The sequence below is a fragment of the Equus quagga genome, chromosome 3 (assembly GCF_021613505.1).
Source record: "Equus quagga isolate Etosha38 chromosome 3, UCLA_HA_Equagga_1.0, whole genome shotgun sequence".
NCBI classification, from domain to species: Eukaryota; Metazoa; Chordata; class Mammalia; order Perissodactyla; family Equidae; genus Equus; species Equus quagga.
The window spans coordinates 117547314-117570193 of record NC_060269.1 but is presented as its reverse complement, the minus strand read 5'-3'; the positions used below and the strand labels follow the sequence as shown (position 1 = coordinate 117570193).

The following is a 22880-nucleotide window of genomic DNA, read 5'->3' as shown; positions in this document are numbered from 1 at the left end:
TGGTTTAAGAGCTTGTTATTATTTTAATTCCTGAGTCTGTCCACTACAGAAATTCCTCATTATCAAGATGATGAGAATAAACATGCTCTGATTGGAAGAAAGTAGCCTTATTTTTTCTGCCTCCTAACACATATCTCAGCTAACTACTACTAGGAAACCTTACACAGGGTAGAAATTTAATACACGTTTTTATACTCCACAGCTCTATGAATATAGTGATATAATTTGGGAAAAATAGTCTGTCTTGAATTCAGCCAGACATCTATGGCAAAACATGACTGAGATTGGCACTGGATCCTTGATAAGAATCTATTAATTACTATTTCCCTATTAGGACCTTTTCAGTTTTTTTTTTTTTTTTTTTTGGTCCCCTGCCCCAGGCTGCCCTGAATTATGAACAGCTTTTCATAGTCACAAAGTGGCTCATGAATCACCATGACCCAATAGAAATGAATAAAAATGAGCCCATTTAGGGGCCAGCCCACTGGCGCAGCAGTTAAGTTCACACATTCCACTTTGGCAACCCGGTTTCACCAGTTCGGATCCTGGGTGCAGACTTACGCGCCCTTGGCAAGCCATGCTGTGGCAGGCATCCCACATATAAAATAGAGGAAGATGGGCATGAACGTTAGCTCGGGGCCAATCTTCTTCAGCAAAAACAGGAGGACTGGAGGCAGATTTTAGCTCAGGGCTAAGCTTCCTCAAAAAAAAAAAAAAAAGAGCCCATTTCCACAACATTTGGTATGTGGGTAATTACCTGCAAATGACTGCTTGGAACTGCACTGAGAAGAGAGAGTGTCATTAACATTCAGCACTAAAAGTACAAAAAAGAAGGAGAAAAAGAAAGCAGAAACCTGGAATCAAAAAATTTAAAAAATAAGAGTAGCAAAGAGAATGCTATTTATTCAGTGTGGATTTTTTAAAGTATCACCAAAAAGTACCTAATGATGTCATCCAACAGAGGAATGGTTAAGTAAATCATGGGGAATCTATATAACAGAATCCTGAAAATCTGTTAAAATTGTATTCGTGGAGAATACTGATTTAAGAAAATTCTTACCAAAAAGTAGCAAGTGAAATTGTTGAATACAGTGTAATTTCAACTTAATAAAGTTTAATAAACAATATACTTAGAAGAAAGAAAACTGATGATAAGATTGTGATAATGACAGGCCAGCCCAGTGGCGTAGTGGTTAAGTTCACGCGCTCCACTTCGGCAGCCGAGGGTTCACCAGTTTGGATCCAGGGTGCAGACCTCTGCACCGCTCATCAAGCCATGCTGTGGCAGCATCACACATACAAAATAGAGGAAGATTGGCACAGATGTCAGCTCAGGGACAGTCTTCCTCAAGCAAAAAGAGGAAGATTGGCAACAGGTGTTAGCTCAAGGCCAATCTTCCTCACCTCCCCCCCAAAAAAAGATTGTGGTAATGAGATTATGGGTCATTTTTATTCTCTTATCCATAGTTTTCTGTATTTCACTATGATCACACATTAATCTTACTATGTATATGTATTGGTAATCTTACATGCATTCATTTATTTATTGAGAAGTACATAGTTTAAAAATAACAGCTACAGTTAATTGAGTGATTATTACGTACCAAGCATTGAACTTGTATGTGCATGTAATAATCCTCTTCCCTTTCCCTGTTCTACACTGCATCCACCTACATAATACCTCTGTTCATAGAACGTCACAAACCCAGGTTAAGACATCTTTTGTCCAAAATGCCACCGACACACTAAGTGTAGGATTGAACTCTCTGCCTCCTGAGAGATTTTCATGCTTTCTTGATAATGTAAATATTTCTCTGATGTGAGACATTTGGATTTCTAGAAAAATGGCAAAGATAACAAATAGTCCCAAATGACAGAGAAGCATATCCTACCTGGCTATTTTATGAAACCAATAGGCAGTGGCTCTATCTTCTATCATCTGAAACCTGACAGTATTAAAAACAAACAAACAAAAAAAAAATTACTACAGCCAGCATGGCCATGCAGTTGGATATTTTTAACTGCTGTAGCCTCAGTATTCACAGGATTGCTTGATTCCTGTTGTCTTCTATCATTTTTATACTCATTATTGATTGGGTAAAAGATGTCCTGAATTACTGATAGCTAAATGAACACTAAAAATATATGGTAAGGTTGATTCTTATGGGGTTTTTTTTACTTTGTTTTAATGCTTGTGGGAGAAAGCTTACCGAACCAAATGTTTTCTGCTTAGACTTATCTGGCCTGAAGACAATAACTGGAGAAACAATAAACCTTAGCTCTTGAGTCTAGCATATCTGAATTTGAATCCCAGTAATACCAACCACAGACTATGTAAACTTGGAAACATTTCTCAATCCCATCAGGTGTCAGTTTCTTTATCTTTGAAATCGGCATAAAACTGCATCAACAGGGACTGGCCCCGTGGCCGAGTGGTTAAGTTCACACGCTCCACTGCAGGCGGCCCAGTGTTTCGTTGGTTCGAATCCTAGGCGCGGACATGGCACTGCTCATCAAACCATGCTGAGGCAGCGTCCCACATGCCACAACTAGAAGGACCCACAACAAAGAATATACAGCTATGTACCGGGGGCTTTGGGGAGAAACAGGAAAAAATAAAATCTTTAAAAAAAAATGCATCAACATAATAAGGCAATTGTAAATAATAAATTAAATAATGCGTGGATAGTAGTCAGAATAATGGCCCTCCAAAGATGACCATGCCCTAATTCTCAAGACCTGTGAATATGTTACCTTACATTGTCAAAAAGGATTCTGCAGATGTGATTAATTTAAGAAATTTAAAATGAGATCATCCTGGATTATCTGAGCAGGCCCAATGTAATCACCAGTGTTCTTATATAAGGAAGGCAAGAGAGTCAGAGGGTGAGGTGGTGAGGACAGAAGCAGACATGAAATGATGCTCTTTGAAGATGGAGGAAGGGCCATGAGCCAAGGAATGCAAGCAGCCTCTAGAAGCTGGAAAAGGCAAGGAAACAGATTCTCCATAGAGCCTGCGGAAGAAACACAGCTCTGTTGAAACCTTGATTTCAGGAATTCTGGCCTCCAGAACTATAAGAGAATAAATTTGTGTTGTTTTAAGCCACTAAATTTGTGGCAACTTGTTACAACAGCAATAGGAAACTAATACAGTGTGTAAGGTGCTTAGCACAGCGCCCATTATATAGGATTCTAACGTGTTAGGTAAGGTCTCTCTGCCCCTTAAGATCTGGGTAAGAGGAGATTAAACCCACAATTTATTATTTGTGGGAATCCAAACTTTCTCCAGGACTGTGGAGGCTTCCTACAGGGCTTACGTGATTTGGCCATTGCTGACTTTGAAATTCTGAATTGGTTTCAGAATAAAGTTTTTGCTGAATTGGTTCAATTTATAGACTACCGCTCCATGAAGGTTGCCAAGATAGGGAATTCGGGCCCTTACAGGAATAAAAATAAAACATTTACACAAGTCTTTAGTGTGTGTGTGTGTATATGTCTGTGTGGCTTGGTTTAGGTAAATAGAAAAAAATTTACTATCATGGTAATGCAAGAATCTTAAAATTGAATATTAAACATGACTGTTCTTAAAAATTTTTTGCTACTCCATCATTGTGCTTCCCCACACCTAAATCCCTCTTAACTCTCACACAGTCCTTTATCTCCCTTTGTTTTCTTATCATTTATGTCTCATACCCTCGGGATTTCAGCTTCAAATCCCGAGGTATTTTCCCAAATGTAGTAGCATACCTAAAATAAAATTTGGTGCCAACTATGAAGATAATACATATTCTTTTCACCACTCAATAAGTGTTAGCCAAGAGAAAAAAAAAGATCTGTGTGTTTATTGGTCATGACTTAGGCTAACCATCCACCTTCTCTCATCAGTTTCTGTGGGTGGCATACCCAACTTAGATTAAGGGTGCAGCATAGAGGCTCAAGAAGCCATGGGCCATTCTTCAAACAAACTTCACTAAGAGATACTGATACCCATCTTATAACTGCTACTCACTGTCAATCTCACCTATCTTATGAGTATGATTAGAATTCAGCATATTCAAGCTTTTTTTCTTATTTCCTTTCTCATAGTCTTTTCATACAGATTCTATTAAGTTGTACAGCTACGTTCTACGTTGTTCAGGTTTAAAACTTGGGATCTCTTCTCTATAAAATTGAAAATTATAGGGGCCGGCCCGGTGGCCGAGCGGTTAAGTTTGCACCTTCCACTTCTCAGTGGCCCGGGGTCTGCCGGTTCAGATCCCACGTGCCGACATGGCACCGTTTGGCAAAAGCCATGCTGTGGTAGGCATCCCACATATAAAGTAGAGGAAGATGGGCATGGATGTTAGCTCAGGGCCAGGCTTCCTCAGCAAAAAGAAGTGGATTGGCAGTAGTTAGCTCAGGGTTAATCTTCCTCAAAAAAAAAATTGAAAATTATAGGAAAATCTCAACCATATGCAGGTAATTTGTTTATTTATTTAAGTTCACATTATTATTTACAAAAGTGCCCTCTCCATATGTATATGTGTGTACGTGTATATGTGTGTGTGTGTGTGGAGCTACATTCTAAGCTACTGTGGGCCAAGACTTCCTGGATTGTGTTTTGTCAGCAATGAGAGAGTTGTGCTGCCCTTAGACATCAAAAATACATGATTTTTAATTACAGTGACTCTTAAGGTCAATGGCCATACAGCATCCACCTTAATAAATGAATACTACAGGAACATGATTTCCGTTCATTCCAAAGCATCATGGGGCCATAGTTTCTAACTAACAACCTATTATAGTGTTCTGACCTAACCTTCAAAATGTCAATAAATTGGATTATAATGTAAGCCATTCTAAATGTCTTTGGAAGAAGACAGATGAATGTTAGCTGTCATGAATCTGTACCTCTGGGAAGTCTGTGTTCAGAAAAAGTCAGTTAATGCTTTTGTCTTTAGCTGGTTCTATTCTACTGTATTTTAATTTGCTACCAGCCAATAATAATATTTTCACACACTCAGAAGGAATGACTTGAGTGTGAAAAGTTAAAAAGAAAATTCAAAAAACTCTTCAATCTTGAAGACCTCAACCCATTCAGTTTTGTGATCTTTGACACCTTTCATTCCATAGAAGACTGAGAATATGAGGCTGCTTCAGCCACGGTGTGAGTACATATCCATGTGGACGTGTTAATTAATTGTAGAGGTGCTGAACCACTGCTGAACAATTACGTTCAGCAAGGTGAACAAACGGAAAACACAGGGAGCAGTGCCTCTTAGAGATGATCATTGTTACTCCACACCCAGGAGACAGAAGGGCTAAACAGAGCTCTGCCCAGAGACGTTTCTCTTTCTGTTGATGATCCTGGGAATTCTTGCTAAGCTGTTTTTTCTCACAAAGAGCTCAGGATGCTCAGCTCCCTTAGACATAATTATTACAAAATCTAGAAATTTCAAACCCTTAAGTTAGCAGAGCCCGACACTCTGTTGCATATATTTCTACACACCACAAAATGAATTTATGAGTACCTGTTTGTAGAGAGGTCACTGTCTCAGTCTCAATGATCTCTTCCTTCTCAGATGAGAGACTATTGCGGATCCCTGGTGACCATATTTGATTGTGTAGGTTTCCTTCCCGTCCTTACTAAATAATTTTGGGAGAAGTGGCACCTAATCCAAGTTGAGCCAATAAAATCCTCTTGGGAATTTGAAACTTGGACCAGATAGATCCCAAGAAGGAAGTTATATCACTAATGTCAATGCTCTCCAAAGAAATCAGGCTCTTCTCAGAACTCATGTTCTTGGAGCTGCCTTGATTCCTTCCCTTTCTGAGTTGTAATTGCTCATCTCTTTTGATATCATAGCAGGATGTGGGGCAGGAGAAGGAAAATGGTCCAGGTGATCATAGTTGAAAACACATCAGGTCATACACAACCCTTTCGTGTGACATATAGTTTCACAAGGTGATACTAATTACATTTCTTACATCTATTGATTTCAGAATGGATTGATCATAATGGATAGCAATAGTAAATTTAGTCATACGTTCAAAAGTTGTTTGTTTTTTATCACTCACATCTGTAGGACCCATATGCATGAGATATTAGTTATTCACTTTACAGACAATGCTTTGTTGGCTTTCCAAATTGTGTTTTAAAACTCCAGAGCCTCACAATATGTGAATCATTTGCTCGGCATAAGATTTTGATGCTTGTCCTGATTTTGATATGATGTGGTTAACTAGCCAGATGACATGTGTCTGAAAATGAGGTCGTTAAGTCAGATACGCTGACCAATGGGGCTCAAATGATGTTCTCAAGTATCCTTAAAGCTCTTTAATAGTTCCAAAAATATTTGATTCTAATTGGACTTTGAAATATTATAATTATTTTGTACTATATTAAGAAACGTGTGCACTGTAATGTGTCCTGTGCCACATTTTAATGCATTCAAGACCACTATGATATTAACATGTTATGCCAGGTTAACTTACGCAGAGCATGGAGCACCAAGTAAAGCTTTCCTTTAACCCATCACTAAGCATCTACTAGAGACCAACCACCTGTGAAAGTATCTGAACCATTTGCAAAGATGTCGCTGATTATAGAGGTGGTTTCCTGGCACAAAGGACTTCCCCCCCTGCTTCAAGGTAGCCAGTGGCCAGTCATGTATGATTTTAGAAGCAAATGTTTCATTATTTATTAGGATTTTCTCAATCCTATACAAATAAAATACAACACAAAAATAATTCGTGCTGAGGGCGATTTAAGACAATTATCATCATAATCCCTGCTTTCAAATTCACGGGTTCATTAAAATAGATGTTAACATTTGAACTTATTAGGTAATTTTATATTATCAAAATATGGCTTTCACTTACTTCATTTGTATTTGATATGTTGAGATTCTGTGTAAGATTTCATTTTATTAAAGTTTTTCTCATAGGAAAAATATTTGAAAACCACCTTTGTAGCTGGGTTTTTCAACCTTGGTGTTATTGACATTTTGGAACAGAAAATTCTTTACTATTTCATGCTGTCCTGGTCATTGTAGGATGTTTAGCAGTATCCCTGAGCTCCACCCACTAGACGCCAGTATCAAATCTCCACCCCCAGCCTGATGATCAAAACTGTCTCCAGATATTGTCAAATGTCCCTTGTGGGGAAACATTGTCCTGACTGAGACTCATTGGCTAAGTCACAGGACCATAAGGCTGGCCACACTTCAGTAATTTCTAGAGAATGTTCATTTATTCGTGATTTTTAATTCATAAGCAGCTGTTTAAACAAAGAATATAGTAAAGTAGATAAATGATTTTTTAAAGCATTTTTTAATATTTATAGTATTGTCTTATTAAGGGTGTTTGAAACACTACACAGGCCATAAAAATAATGTTGTGGAATTGTATTTTCAGGCAACAAAAGATATTCATGATATATTGTTAAGTGGAAAAATTAATCAATTCATGTGATCATGGGAGCAGGAAGCAAGAAGGAATCTAGTAAAATCCTTTTATGTGCTAAATTCTGGAATACAACTAGTCTTCAACTAGTCTTCAAATTCTTTGTAAAACACTTTGAGAAACAGTTTTTTTAAATTGAACTTTAAAATTCCTTTTGGTCTTGCCTGATGCTCCAATAAATCTGATTAAACTGACCAAGATCTTGTCCAAGAAAGACTTCAAAGGGAATATCCAAATGTTCACCTCTGTGAACTTCCATCTTTCATGAGGAAAGCCAAAGAGAAATTGGGAAGGGCTAGAGCTTTTCCTGATAATATTTTTAAGAAGAAGTGCCTGTTAAGTTAACACAAATGACTAAAACAATAACTCACTTTGACAGCCTCAAAAAACATGGGTATGAAAAGTCCTTTGTCAAATTTGTATACATTGTTGATGGGAGTGCAAATTGGCACAACCCCTGTGAAGGGCAAAATTTAAAATGCAAATACTTTTTTCTAACAATTCCGTGACAAATAGCCAACAGATGTAGTCAGACATAGTAGAGTGTACCAGTATATTAGAAGTATCTTCATTTGTAAAAATAAAAGAGAGAAGACAATGTATATGTCCACCAAAGGATGATTGGGAAAATAAATGATGGTATTTCCATACAACTAAACACATTGTAGTAAATCTTTCTAAAGACAGCTTATTATTTACTGATTTGGAACCAAATCCAAGATGTATTATTAACAAAAACAAGTAAGGTTCAGAACAGGGGGAGTGGTAGGCTGCTATCCAAGAAGTTTGCTCCTAAGAAGGCAAAACTGTATGGCACAGAGCATCTGTGGCAATTTTCCAAAGTTGTAACTCCTGGGGATTAAGGTAGAAAGGAAATTTATTATTGAGCTTGAATCTTTTGAATTCTTTGAATTATGATTACACATTACTTCGTGGATGAGGAACGCGTAATTTTTTTTTTTAAGAAAAGTACTTTGTCAATTTCAAAGTAATATAAAATGTTTCTAAGAGTAGATTAGCCATATGAATTTAAGTCACTCTCAAACTCCACAGTCCAGGAAACCAACCCAGGCAAGAGAAAATGGAAGGATAGTGGTGAAACCCAGGTAGGATATCCAGAGTCAGAGTCCTGGGGTTTGCATAAACACGTAAGCCCAACTGGAGCTGGTAAATATGGTGCAAACACCCATCCTACCACAGTGTTTCTTTACTGGTTATACACTACCTGCTAAGTATAGGTGGACCAGGGTCTCAAAATGTATTTGACAAATCTCTTTAATAGTGGGTAATGTGAGGCACCAAAAGTCATGGGGGCAGGGTTGGGGGGAGGGGGAGAGGGTTGTTGTTGTTCTGTTATTAGGTTGTAGCAGGAGAGGAAAGTAGGCTTTGATGCATAGGATAGATATCCTCCCACTCATAAGGCCAGACTTGCTGCAGATATTGGCAGAGACATTCCTAGGATGCTAGTAAATATAGGAAGAGCTGTGGGATAATAGCAGCTACAATAATGACCATCATTTGTAGAGTACTTACTAAGTACAGGGCACTGGGCTAAGAGTTTTGCACATATTGTTTCTTTTAATCCTCATGGCCATCTTATGCAGTAGGCGTTTTGATTGATAAGGGGCCTGAGGCTCATGGAGACAAATTAACCATCTTGAGTTCACACCGCTAGTGAGCAACAAAGAAAGACTCAAACTCAATCTGCCCACCTTCAAAATTTTTAATCACAAAATCTTGAAGGCAACTGGTAAAGGTGATTCAGGGCTGGGAAGCCTGGAAATGAAAGTCATCATCCTTACAGTGCTGTCTTTTCTCTCTCTCATCCTGACAGGATAACAACCACAGCTGCATGTATGATGGATCTACGAAGATATCCTCTGGATGAACAAAACTGCACCCTGGAGATTGAAAGTTGTGAGTTACTTGGACAGGGAAATGAGAAAGAGGGATGTTTGCTTGACCCAATTAAATTCAATCTTGTGCCGAGTAATTGGCACTAGGATATTTTTAGCTATACTACTCTGCCAACTTTTCAAGGGGTTCACAGTCTAGTGACATTTTCCTTCACATTGGTGGCTCAATGCAGTTATTTTTTTGAACCATTAAGTTCACTTACTTTAGCTAAAAATTTATAAACATGCTTTCTCCTTCTCAGAATAGAGTTTCTCCCAAGGCCTTCCAATACTCAAGCTGCAATAATAAGAGAGAAAAAACATTTTAATATAAAAAGATTTCATGAGATTGTTTTGGGTTCTATAGTCTGTCCACCTGAAGGGTTCTAAATTGTTATCTTTTAAAAAACATTATGGTAGAGTCTTATGTGCATTTGTCTTTCTTCATGGGAAGAACAAGATGATAAAAGGTATTCATGAGGCTTATGCTTTGGACCCAAGACTTGATGTTTTTTAGATCTAGTGACTGATTTTGGTTTGCCTTCTTGGGCTGATTTTCACTGATTGCTTTCTTAACAATTAGAATACTTTAGTCACTTAGATTTAATCTAACTATCTTTGTTTCATTGTTTCTCAGTCATCCACGTGTAGGTATTTGAGGCCATTTATTGTGAATAACAGGCATAGACCATTTCCTGGTTTTCAGGGGCACAAAAAGGAGCAATATCTAATTCAATGTATTATAATACCACTTAATGTAATGTGAAAATAGGCAAATATTTATTTAGTTCATTTAAAATGCTTTCCAGATCTAAACATCAGAATGGTAAAGGAAAATGGGGGAAGTCCAAGTGACCCTATAGCATTAGTGAAGAATAAAAGTATTCCCCAGTGTCTAATTATTAAGTAATTACATCAGTTTTCTAGTTTTACTGAATACAGTCATAGAAATACATAAAGATGCTTATGTAGATATAGATTCAGACATAGACACTGATCTACTACTGCTTGAACCTGGAATGGACAAAAAAATTCAGAAACTATTCTTTAAATAATATTCTAATTTCAAAATGCATTATATAAACAAGTTGGTTGAAAGGTGTTAATATATGAAAGTAGAGATGATGACTTTTGGTTTGGATGCCAATGACGAATTCAAACCATAGGAATAAAATATGAACCCAGTTATTTATCAATGGCTAATAATGTTTTATAAATAAGGCAGAACTTTAGCTAAGCAAGTAAACTGTCAGCTTTTGGAACTGACATGGAAAGAGAAGGATAACTCATGGATTGTTGATTTATATGGGTTGCCTTTTACCCTTCACCTCTCTTCCATTGATTTGACTTTTTACCTTTGCTTCTGTTGGACAGCCTTAGGATATGACAGCCTGTCGAAATTCTAAGATCTTACGGATTACATCATTCACTTAAAGAAGCAATGAATTTTGACAAGTATTTAAATTGATTCTGTGTTGTAAATTGCAAGTGCTAAAATTATCAGCATTTTCTCCCCAGATGCAGGTTTTATTTTATAATGCATATCAAGTTTTTCTGTTATTATAGGTTTATATTTTTCTTTAAGCAAGCAATTTTTTAATTCATATTTAGAAAATAGATGATTTTAGTTCCATTTATCATATCATATAATGACCAAACTAAAATGATAAATGAGGCATAAATTAAACATAACCTTTTTAGGGCAGCGATGGGGGAAGCTCAAACAGCCAGATAGACCAAAGTAATCATAAAATATGGCGTCAGGCAATAAGAAGTGGCCCAAGCATATGATAGTCATTGAGGCAATTCAGTAGTTTGTCCAGTTGTCTGGACAAACGGATGAAGCATAGTAACTGGGACCCTAAAACCAGTGAATAGATAGGAATGCAGGCAGACAGTGACCATCATCAAAGTGATCCAACAAGAGATAACAGAACTCTAGTCTCTAAAGACATTTACCTAAATCAAAGTAGAAACTGAGGCCCATAAGAATCTGTGTAGAGGGGTTTATGAAGGCAGGAACTTGGGAGAAAGGGAAAAAACATGAAACTGCCTTCTACTTGCCAGATCAAAGCTAGGCTTTAAGAAAATACCTCTGTAACATAAGTACTCGTAACAACACTTGAGAGGTGATGTACTTCAGGCTCAGAAACGTAAAACAACTTCCCAAAGTCCACAGGGCAAGGATAGGCATGATGTGGTGATTCAAACCCAGGTAATCTACTCACCATCATAAAATTGTACAGTCAGCAGACGAGCAAGGGAGCAGAACATCGATGATTAGAAGTATAGCACCAACTGGAACAACTCTCGGCCAAGCTGAGGATGCTGAATCAATCAAAGACTGATCTGTATTTCCCAAAATTATCCCTGATAAAGGTTAGAACAGATCCCAGAGGCTGAAGCAGAACTTAGCTTTTAGGTCAAGGGTCAGATTACAACCATGGAGCGAGGGTGATCTGTGGGTGCAGAAACAAGTAGCCCTTGGTTCCATTGATGTTACCCTAAAAATTTTTAAAGCTTCAAAGGACCACGTTGTTAGTTTTAATATTTTACTTAAAATATACCCCTTCTTAACAATAGATAAACCAATGTAAAGAGGACTCAAGAAGGGGCCGGCCTGGTGGCCCAGCGATTAAGTTCACACGCTCCACTTCAGCGGCCGGGGGTTCACCGGTTGGATCCCGGGTGCAGACATGGCACTGCTTGGCAAGCCATGCTGTGGCAGGCGTCCCACATATAAAGTAGAGGAAGATGGGCACAGATGTTAGCTCAGGGCTGATCTTCCTCAAAAAAAAAACAAAAAGAGATCTTAAGAGCAATAACTTCAAGCAATGAAGTAACATATGGCAATAATGTGGAGTTCGAATGAGCTTTCTTGGTTCCTGCCTAAGTACGGAATCAATATGTGCTAAGTATTAATAAATACTGAATCTGTTATTCATCTATTTTTAACCCTTCACGAAGAAACACGTTGCATTATTTGCTGAAACAGCTCTCCCTGAGCTGACAGTTTATGAAGACTGTAACTGAGCTTTAAAGTGATTACAAATGAGAGGCTCCAGTGTCAGTGGGGAAATAGGAATGATAAAGTAGACTTTCCACTGATGTAAGATTGAACCAATTACACTTTTGTGATCAACAGAGTAGAAACTTTACCTACCTTACTAAATTTACTAGTTTGTATTCTCTTCCATCACAATCCCAAGGATGGGGAAAGGTTTAACTCGGTTAGGTCCTTTGAGACAAATTAAAGATGTTTTGCTTTTCTTTAATGTCATCTAATTAACTAAAATTGGGAAGACCATAAAGCCTTGTTAAATTGAAAATTTACTTGAACTTGGAGCAGATTAATAGCTTCGTAGCCCTGGGGTGCTATAAAATGAGTTAATGGCACGGAGAAAAATCAATCAAGGAATTTAGTATTAAGAGGATTTGGAATTTGAAATCAATAAAGCTATCATGTGAAGGTTTGATAGCCACAAGGTTCATGGAGATATAGAAAGGCCTTGAGATAACAATCATGGAGGAGTCAGGTGCCTTTCCCCATTCTATGCAGCAACAGTTGGGGAAAATCTCGATCCCAATCTCGCCCACTCACTATCAGCAGATTGTATCAGCTCTCACTACACCCAAATAGTAGAAGCCATTTCAAGCCTGAAATCTCTCAATGGTCTCACCCATCTTCTTCTGAACTTCCCTATGTTTTCATCATTCTGAATCAACCCCGTGAATTTTGGAGGAAGATGTGCTCCTACACCTTTTATAGGCTGACTCTGGTCCCTGTGTTCAGGATTCCATCTCTTTCTTCCTCCTCTGGGAATTGATTTTCAAGAGTTCACACACACTTCTACCCCGATCTCTTAGCTCCTCAAGCTCATCCTCTCTGCTACCTCTTTTTTCACAGTCCAAAAGCAAGCTGAAAACTATTCTCATCAGAAAACACCTCTACTCTACCTCTATGTCTCCCCTTAAGCTTTTCCTAATCTCTACTTTCCTTTTCCCCAAATTACTTGAAAGAATGGTCTATGTCTGTTGTCTATTGCCTCAACTTCCTCTCAACCCACTGTAATCTGGAACCTGCCTACCCATCTCCTACCTCCACTGACACTGTTCTCAGAAAGGTCACAAAGGACCTCTCTTTACATACCATCTTTATTCCAATGACACCCACATCTATATCCAACTCAGATCTCTTCTAAGTCTTTGATTAATGTACACAGCACTCTTCTTAGCATATCTATTTTGATGTTTCAAAGGCATCTTAAACTTAATTTACTCAAAACTTAACTATTAGTTTTTCCCTCCCAAATGAGTTTTCTTTCCAGTCTCCTTAATCTCACTATCCAACCAGAATCCTAGGATTAATTGTTGATATCTCCCTCTCCCTCACACTCCTCCCATCCTTTTGTCAGGTATGGTCCATTCTACCTGCAAGATATTTATCAAACCCTTCTGCTTCTGTTCCACCCTGCTGCCAGCAGTCTTGTCCAAACCACCATTCCTTCTTACCTGAATCTTTGTAGCAGTCTTTTCATTGGTCTTTGTGCTTTCACTCTTGACTCCCTCCAACCCAGTCTCTGCCCAGCAGCCAGAGTGATCTTTGCATGATGTAAATTGTATCATATTACTTCTACATTTAGAAATATTCAAAGACTTCCCATTGCACCAAGAAAACTCTCCACACTTCTTAATTTGACCTTCAAGCTCCTGTGTGACCTACCCTTCCTTTCTGTCTCTATTCTTATCTGTAGCCATCTTTCCTTTGTTTATTACACTGAACTCCAACACCAAGAATCTTTGTTTTCTGCAGATCAATCTTTCTTCTATGTCATTGTCTTCACCATCTTGTTCATTCTGGCTGTTCCATTTCCCCATCTTGATTCTTTTGGCTTTTCTCTTCTTTTCTTGGCTATCCTTCAGTTCTCATTGAAGATGCCACTTCCAATAAGAGGTTTTCCAGAGAATCCAATCTAAATTAAGAATCCCTAGTTATTCTTTTTCAAAATTTTGTTAGTTTCCCATATAGCACTTATAGTAGTTTGTTTGCTTCTGTGTTTATTATTTCTTCCCTCTGTGGATTATAAACTCCATGAAGGAAAGGATCATTGTTTTATTCACAACCCAATAACTAAAATCTAGCCTAGTACCTAACAATAAATATTTATGGAGTGAACGTATGCTCAATTTCTTAGCTCTAAACTTTTCAAGTCTTCTGAATTTTGAAAGATAAATCTAGTGTTAATTTTTTCAGATAAGATTTAAGGCAGGGATTTTTTTACTTGCAATAAAATATTCTTTTGTTTGTATAATTTTATATTCATGCTTTAAGACTATTGCAGACATTTAAGATTGTAAAAATGTCAACCAAGAGGCAGATTGGAGAAAATCTAACATTTTAATTACTTTAGCAATTTCAATAGGCTGGTAAACATGATGAATCACTATGAATGATTTTTGTTTCACTTGAGTCTTTAACTGTCTACGTCCCTCCTATCTGAACCACAAACAATTTATCAAACAAAAGTAACATTTAGTGATACATGATTATTTTTATGTTTGTTTCTTGTTTTAAAAAATGGTTTGGAGGGGCCAGCTTGGTGGTGCAGCAATTAAGTTCACACATTCCACTTCAGATCCCCAGGGTTCTCTGGTTCAGATCCCGGGTGCAGACCTACATACCGCTTGTCAAGTCATACTGTGGCAGGCATCCCACATATAAAGTAGAGGAAGATGGGCGCAGAAGTTAGCTCAGGGCCAGTCTTCCTTGGCAAAAAGAGGAGGATTGGCAGTGGATGTTAGCTCAGGGCTAATCTTCCTCAAAAAGAAAATGATTTGGAAACTTTTAGGCATTGTCTTAATGTATTCAATTTAATGAGCCATCCACTCTATCTATCTCTTAGTCTCACAACACTGTGTTAATGTAAATGTCTTGATAGTAACAACATGTACACAGAATGTCAAACCATAATCATGTTTGATTATTTACAACATAAAATTGTTTCCTTGTCCACAAAAATAGCAAGTGATGAGAAAAATGCGATTACCTACATAAAATGGCCTAATTAATTATGGGAACTTCTCTGAGAAAGTGTGAGGTTTGCAGATTTGAAATGCTAAGTTTTATTTATATAATGTATTACAGTAACACTTGGAAATAAAAATCAAAATAAGTGTAGTGTCCAGACATGAGACAGAAGCAGTTCTATAAAAGTCTGCCCTTGTAAAGGCACATGTGGAGAGCCGCATCTAGTTCTTAATGCCATATTAAGATAACTTCCTTCAGAGGATCCCAAGATGTCTGGGAAGAAAATGTTAGGGAGGCATAACAGCCATTGCTGAATGTTTTAAATGCTATCATAGAAGAGAAATCTTATGTTTGGTGTTGCACAATGTATTAGTCAGAATTTACAGAGAAACATAACGAGTAGGACATGTAGAGAGAGAAAGAGATTTATTATAAGGAACTGGCTCACACAATTATGGAGGCTCATAAGTCCTAAGATCTGCAGACTGAGTTGGCAAACTGGAGAGCTGATGGTGTAGTTCCAAATTGAAGGCCAGCAGGCTTGAGACCCAGGAAGAGTCAATGTTTCAATTTAAGTCTGAAAACAGGGAAAAGCTGATTGTGCCAGTTCAAAGATAGTCAGGCAGGAGAAATTCTCTGCTACTCTGGATAGGTTCAGTCTTTTTGTTTTATTCAGACCTTCAACTGATTGAATGAGGCTCCCCTACATCAGGGAGAGCAATCTACTTTACTCAGTCTACCAATTTAAATGCTAATTTCATCCAAAAACACCTCACAGGAGCACAGAAGAAGAATGTTTGACCAAATGTCTGGGCACCCTGTGGCCCAGTCAAGATGACACAAGAAATTAACTATCACACCCAGAGTGCTAGATTTGAACCCATTCAACTCAATTCAATTCAACTAGCATTTCTTAAGTGGTGACCACATGTGGCTCTGTATGCTAAGTAAGTGTTGGAGATACAACAGCAACTGAGCAGACAGGTGGGCAGAAGTTGCAGGAAGCTGTATGTAAAATTTAAGAAAAATATTTTGCAATGAGCCAAGTCCCATTCATGAAATAAGTCCCTGCTTGAGAAAGACTTTCCCTCCCAGGGAGATACTTCAGTTAATTGGGAATGGCCACCCACCAGTACTAACGTAGAAGACATTTCTCATTGAGAGGCCAGTTAGTTATATAACCTTAAATGTCTCTTTCAGTCCTAAAATTTAGAACTCTGGGTGCTTATTCAATGTAGTTACATCGCCAGTAAATTATTTTATGGGCTTTCCTAAAATATTGGTTCTAAAGTGATTTTCATTTATAAAGGATATTAGAATATAAAAAAAACTTTGAATACTTGAACATATAAATACTCACAAGAAAAATATGAAATATAGGACAATTACAAGCAAAGCCTTTGAACAAGTCTTACTTTATTGCTGCCTGCCAAGTCATTAATTCTGATGTGAAGTAATTTAAAAATAGCATCTACAACATGCTGCACACTTTCTATTCACGGCTGCTAAACACCAAAAATAACAGAAGTAAATTGAACTTCATGAATGATTCATGGCTTCCCTTGCTTTATGTCCCCATTGTCAAGGAAATTAGCAGCATTGGATATCTCCTTAGATAAATTTGATTTTGCCTTATTCAGTAGACTACTTAATGAAAATGAATATTTCACATTTATGTTCACAGAAATGTTAATGAATTTTAGTGCCTGTAGCTTTTTTGATGAGCAGAGGGGTGGGTGTAGGGAAGAAGGGAATATTTTCTGAATTAATTTATTCCTTTTTCCAGCCTGCTTCTTTGAAACTGTGAAAAAGCACTCTCTCTGAAAATTCTCTGATCCTTTAAAGTTATAAAATAGAAGCCAATAGGGGAATGGAGTTCCTTTTATGAAAATTAGTTTTGCAATCAGCTTGACTATAAAGTTAGCCTCATAGCTGTTCATTTCAACTCTACAGACAGTTTATTTTCCATGCATGGATAAGTGGCTGTGTAGATTGATGAGAATCTCTGATTTACAGATTTAGATTCCTGGAAGTTTCTTTTCTCCTTGCTGCTCTGATGGATGACCATTTTGCTGCTAGCTTCCTAAAAGAAAGTTGAAGTAAAGCTTATTGTTTTTTCTAAAGACTTTATGTGTTAACCAAAAGTTTAAAGATATATTTTGTGTGTGTGGGAGGAAGATCCACCCTGAGCTAACATCCATTGCCAATCCTCCTCTTTTTTTGCTTGAGGAAGATTAGCCCTGAGCTAACATCTGTGCCAATCTTCCTCTACTTTGTATGTGGGATGCCTCCACAGCATGGCTGATGAGTGGAATAGGTCCACACCCAGGATTTGAACTCATGAACCCCCGGCCACAGAAGCCAAGCAAGGAACTTTAACTACTTGGCCGTGGGGCCATCCCCCTAAAGAAATATTTACAATGGAATTTTGATCTTCTAGAACTGGACATCCTGGCTAAACTGAGGGCTTTGGTTCACTTGGGATCCAAATGATAATAATGATAGCTAATATTTATTGATTACACATTATGGACCAGGCACTTATCAAAGATATTCCATTGAATCTTTAGCAAAACCCTATTCTTCTACTCCATTTTACAGAGTAGGAAATCAAAGCACCGAGGTAGTAACTTGCCTCAAGTCACAAAACCATAGTGGTGTGAATGGGATTTGAACTCATGTAATCTGACTCAAAAGTCTAAGATTTACTCCTTCTCCACACTGTCCCCATAAAACTCCTCTTTAACTTCTCCACTGTGTGTAAGTTGGGTGGTTTTTAGGTCTACTCTATCTGGACATGAAGGAGACACCTGAGAACAAAGCAGGTTTTAATTTGTCCTTCTCTTCTCCTGAATCTATCTCAATCCAATTCCTAAGTAGGCATTTATTTTCTGACATTCTTGATATAATTTAAGAAGAATCATTATTTTACCACATCACTTCTATAGTTGCAACGGATCACACATTGGTCAGAAATCCTTTCTCTTCTAAATAGCTGTGGATATGGCTATGGATACTATGCCCAAATTGTTTTAGGACAGTGTTAGGCCAGACTAACTGCGATGGTGCTATAGCTTGACAGTTCATTCATTACTCATAATTGTTATGCTCAAACATCTATAACCTTGGAAATGGACATATTCTCTGAGAGGTCTTGACTTGGATCATTTCTGTGAACCACATCCGTACAGGAACCATGTGACAATGTACGTATAATACAGTTTTCATTTAGGTGTAAATTTCCGTATTTAATTTGTTTTATTCTTATCTTTAAGTTCAAAAATTTTAAAAGGGCGTTTTTAAGAAATATTGACAGAAGGACCCCACCCAGACCGATAACATTAGAATTCGTGGAAGGTGGGTCCTTGCACAAGCATTTTTTAAGTTCCCCAGGTGATTTCAATATGCAACTAAGTTTGACAGCCACTGCTTTCAGCCTGTCATGCTTTGAATTTCTGCTCCTCTTTTTTTCTTTCTTTCACCGCCTCTTCTAATATACCCAGCTTTCTAAACGTGAAGCAGAACGGAAACATAGAAATGCGAGAAGAAAGTACAGCAAAGGATAGAAAATAGCATGATTTCTTTCTCTGAAATGATCAAAGGAAAATTTTTGAACTATTCTTTCCTTTATCCCCTCTGGCAGCAGTCTCCATTTTTTTGCTTTAAAAGTGCATGCATTGAAATAAATAGGTAGACCAATGGACCCAGCCTTTCATTGCAATTAAGTGTTTCAATCAGATATTTAAGTCCGTGTAATAATAAAGTCGAGTTGTTATAAGATGCTACTCTATTTTAAAAGCCCCAATATATATACCACATATTAATACAAATGCTACCAATGACACATTAATTCGTATGGTAACACCGTAGTAAATGGAATTATCTACATGGAAGAGAGAGGCATGGGCATTAGCTGCTTTAGTAACATTCTCTATCATGTTAAAGAAGAAAGCTAGTTAAAATTTACACTTGAACAAATGCAGTGCAACAGGCTTTAAGGAATGGTTTGCCAAACCAAATCAAGCACAGTCTATTTCAACCATAAAAAAATAATATAATAATAATTTCTGTATTCGTCTTCATCTCCCCACACCCTGTCCCTTAGGCACTGACTGTACTCATTTCATTATGTAAAAGGGCCAATTTGTCACGGAGCTCCCAACACATGTCTGCATTGATTCCAAATAGATTATATTCTCAGTAGTTAGATTATGTAGATCTAAAATTCAAACAAAAAATTTCACTGACTAGAGCAGAAGGGTTGCCTGCTCTTACCTTAGAAACTCTTGGAGTGGAAACCCATCATTTGTCTGATGTGCTCCCTGTAGCATTTGTCAAATGTTCATGTGCTTATGGGGATCTTGTTAAAATGCATTCTGGTTTAATAAGCTTGGCCTGGGGCCAGAGAGTCTGCATTTCTAACATGTTACCAGGTGATGCCAATGCTATTGATCCATGGACCACACTTCGGGTAGTAAGAATCCAGAGTAAGTAAAAAAAAACAAACCGAAACCCATCTCACCTTGTGCTCCTCAACCTACTTTCCCAGTCTTTGTGCTTCCTACCAAGATTTAAATAATTTGCTAAATGCCTTTGTCACCCTGGTTACTCAGCGCTAGATTCAAGAGAGTTTTGAGTTTTAAATTAACTGTGGCAGAAAATTCACATTCAGGTGACCTGAATAATTTCCAAATACTAAAATCTGAACAGCTCAGAGTTCGTTAAGTATCCCAGGTGTGTAACATTCGTGGCTAACTAATTTATATGGGGAAGATTCCCAGATGCAGTGTATCATTGGCACTCTTAAGCCTACATTAAAAAGAACATTGGAGTGAATAGTTTATATTTAGAAAAGATTCAATTTTAATAAAGAAAACATAATGAAAAGTATTCGATTTGACGTTACTCGACTCTAGAGGTTTTTAGTGGCGGGAACACATAGTTACATCTCAGCTCTAGAGACCTGGGATTTAATGAGTCCTTCTGAAGAAAACAGGTTTGCCAGACTTTGGTTATTTTGATGTGAATCTGTCTCAATAGTGGAGTCTAAAAATAATTTATTCTTTTTTGATGATTCAGGGTCATAACTGTGAACATTTCTCATCATGTGCTGAAACTCTAGCTTCATCTGAAGCAAAGATAAATGTAAGGGATTTGCACTCTGATCCTTATGTGACCTTCAGACCCACTTTTTTGTGACCATCTTCCTTGGTTGAGTGATGAAGGCCTTTTTCTATATAATAAATGTGTCAGCAAAAGAAATGTCCATCTCTAGTCAATTAGGCATATTTTACAACTCAAGACAAAGGTGTTTTCCTGGCGTAGTTCTCATCTTAAATAACCTAGTCTCTTCACTGGGGACCAGTAATAGCTATGTCATGAATTGTTGGCTTCAAGGTCTCAGCCATTGTCCAGATGCTCAGTGTCCACCTCCTCATCACCTTGCTCCGTCCTGACTGCCGTGGTGATGGGTTCTCAAGTCACTTGCATTCACTCAGTATCCAGTTACTGAGTTATAAGGAGTTTCTACATTAATATTCTCACTGTTGCTGCCATTATTTTATCTCTTCCTCTTTGAATTTGCACATGCTATATATTCCAAAGCAGTACCTTATTCTTTTGGAGAGAAGATATTTTATGTAATTGTCGTATGATTTTAGATTGGAAGTATTAGAAAGTATCTCCCCCCAAAAATGCAAAATGATACTCTCCCTATTGTCCTCCTGATTATTTACTTCAAACCTTTAATCTAGTAGCATAATCAAAGGGTCAAGCCTAACTTTGCTAAATTTTCAGTTTCCTGACCGGTATGTGCAGTTATAATAAAACTAGATTTTCTTCTTAGGTTGCATGAAGTTTAAGGAGAAATATCCTTCTGCTATTGTGATACCAGGGCATAGCTACTCTTCTTAAAGTTTTACTTTCAGGAGAATTTTCATGCATAAGCAATATTAAAAATTCTATCTTTTGTTCCATTTGGGGCTGAACAATAATAATAATAACAATAATTATATTATGACTAGAAGTTCTGGGATATAAGTAGCAGAGGATAAAGTCAAAGCATGCTGAGACAGGATGTCTCGGATACTATGTTCCTTTGCCAAAATTTAGACCATGAAAAGGCAACCCACATGGGTCAAGGCAAGCTCACCTAGGTCAAAGTGAGTTAGATGTTGAATATGTTTGGAGGCATGAATGCATACAGAAGGCTATACATGACAAAGATGATACAGGACATCAGCTTGGAGACTTATACATCAGTCCAACAGAACTCACATGAGGAGCATCTTTTTGTGGTAAGTTCTTGCCTAGACAGTCAAGATCTACCCTTGTAAGTAAACAGGTCTTCTCTGCATCAAATCTCTGAGAAAATGGGAGAATGGACTTGCCATCAACTGGGTTGAGGAAAGCTGCAGGTGGTACCCAATTAAGTTTTTATACATTTTGAATTTGTATTGTCTATTACACATCTGAGTGGAGATATCAAGTTTACAGTTGAAAGCCTAAGTCTAGAGTTCAGGGTAGAGGTCCTGTCTGGAAATGTAAATTTATAATTCTTGAGCTTCTAGATGTATTTAAATCCATGCATCTGGGTGACATCCCCAAGGTAATTAGTGTAGCTGGAGAAGAGCTCCAAGTGCTAAGTCTTAGTCAAACCACTACTTAGAGGTTGGAAAGATGATAGAAAATACAGGTATGTGCAAGTGTATTACATATAATACTTCATTTACTCTCAACAATGACTCTATCAGTAGGTTCCATTATTGTTCCCAGTTACCAATGAGGAAACTGAGGCACAGTGGCATTACTTAATTTGTCCATGTACATATTTGGTAAGTGGCAGAGCCAAATCAGCAACAGAGACTGAGAGAGGTGACCAGTGAGGTAGGAGGAAACCTAAGAGACAAGAGTATGCTGGAAGCTAAGGTAAAGAGGGTTCTAGAAAAAGAGGTGATCACCTTGGGCAAGTACATCTGATAGAGCAAGTTAGCTAAGAACTGAGACTGACTATTGGGTTTGGCAACACGGAGTGCTGGGAGTGAAAATCTAAATGGTGTAGATATAAAAGAGGATAGGAGAAGAGAAAGTGGATGAGTATAGTATAATAAACTCTTTTGAATTTTGAATTCTTGAATGAATTTTGCTGTTCAGGAGAAAAGAAAACTTGAGTGATAGGCAGAAGAGAAGGTATAATCTAGAGAAATCTTTTGTTTGTATCTTTGTTTTAAGATGGAGGCAGTAACAGCATGTTTGTACACTGATGGGAATAATCCGGTGGAGAGGAGGAAATTGTTAGTGTAAGAGAGGAAAAGATGGTGTGAGAGAGATGTCATTGAATGGGCCGGAGGAGATGAGGTCTGGCACAACATAGAAGGGACTGTTATGAGAAAAGAGCTCAAACAGTTCATCTATATAAGAAGAAAAGGCACTCATGTTGGTAAATGAGTAGATATGATGGTGAGATCTTGTGGAAATTTTCCTCTAATTGGTTCTATGTTCTTAATGAAGCAGGA

General features: G+C 37.6%; 1 protein-coding gene across 1 annotated transcript in view; it reads left to right on the top strand.

Annotated features, from left to right (window-relative positions):
* LOC124237572 (gamma-aminobutyric acid receptor subunit beta-1) overlaps positions 1–22880 on the top strand; it is a 350803-nt gene that overhangs the window by 255078 nt on the left and 72845 nt on the right. The window contains exon 5 of the mRNA XM_046657368.1: positions 9278–9360. Coding sequence (XP_046513324.1) covers positions 9278–9360 — 83 coding nt within the window. The remainder of the gene's footprint in view (positions 1–9277; positions 9361–22880) is intronic.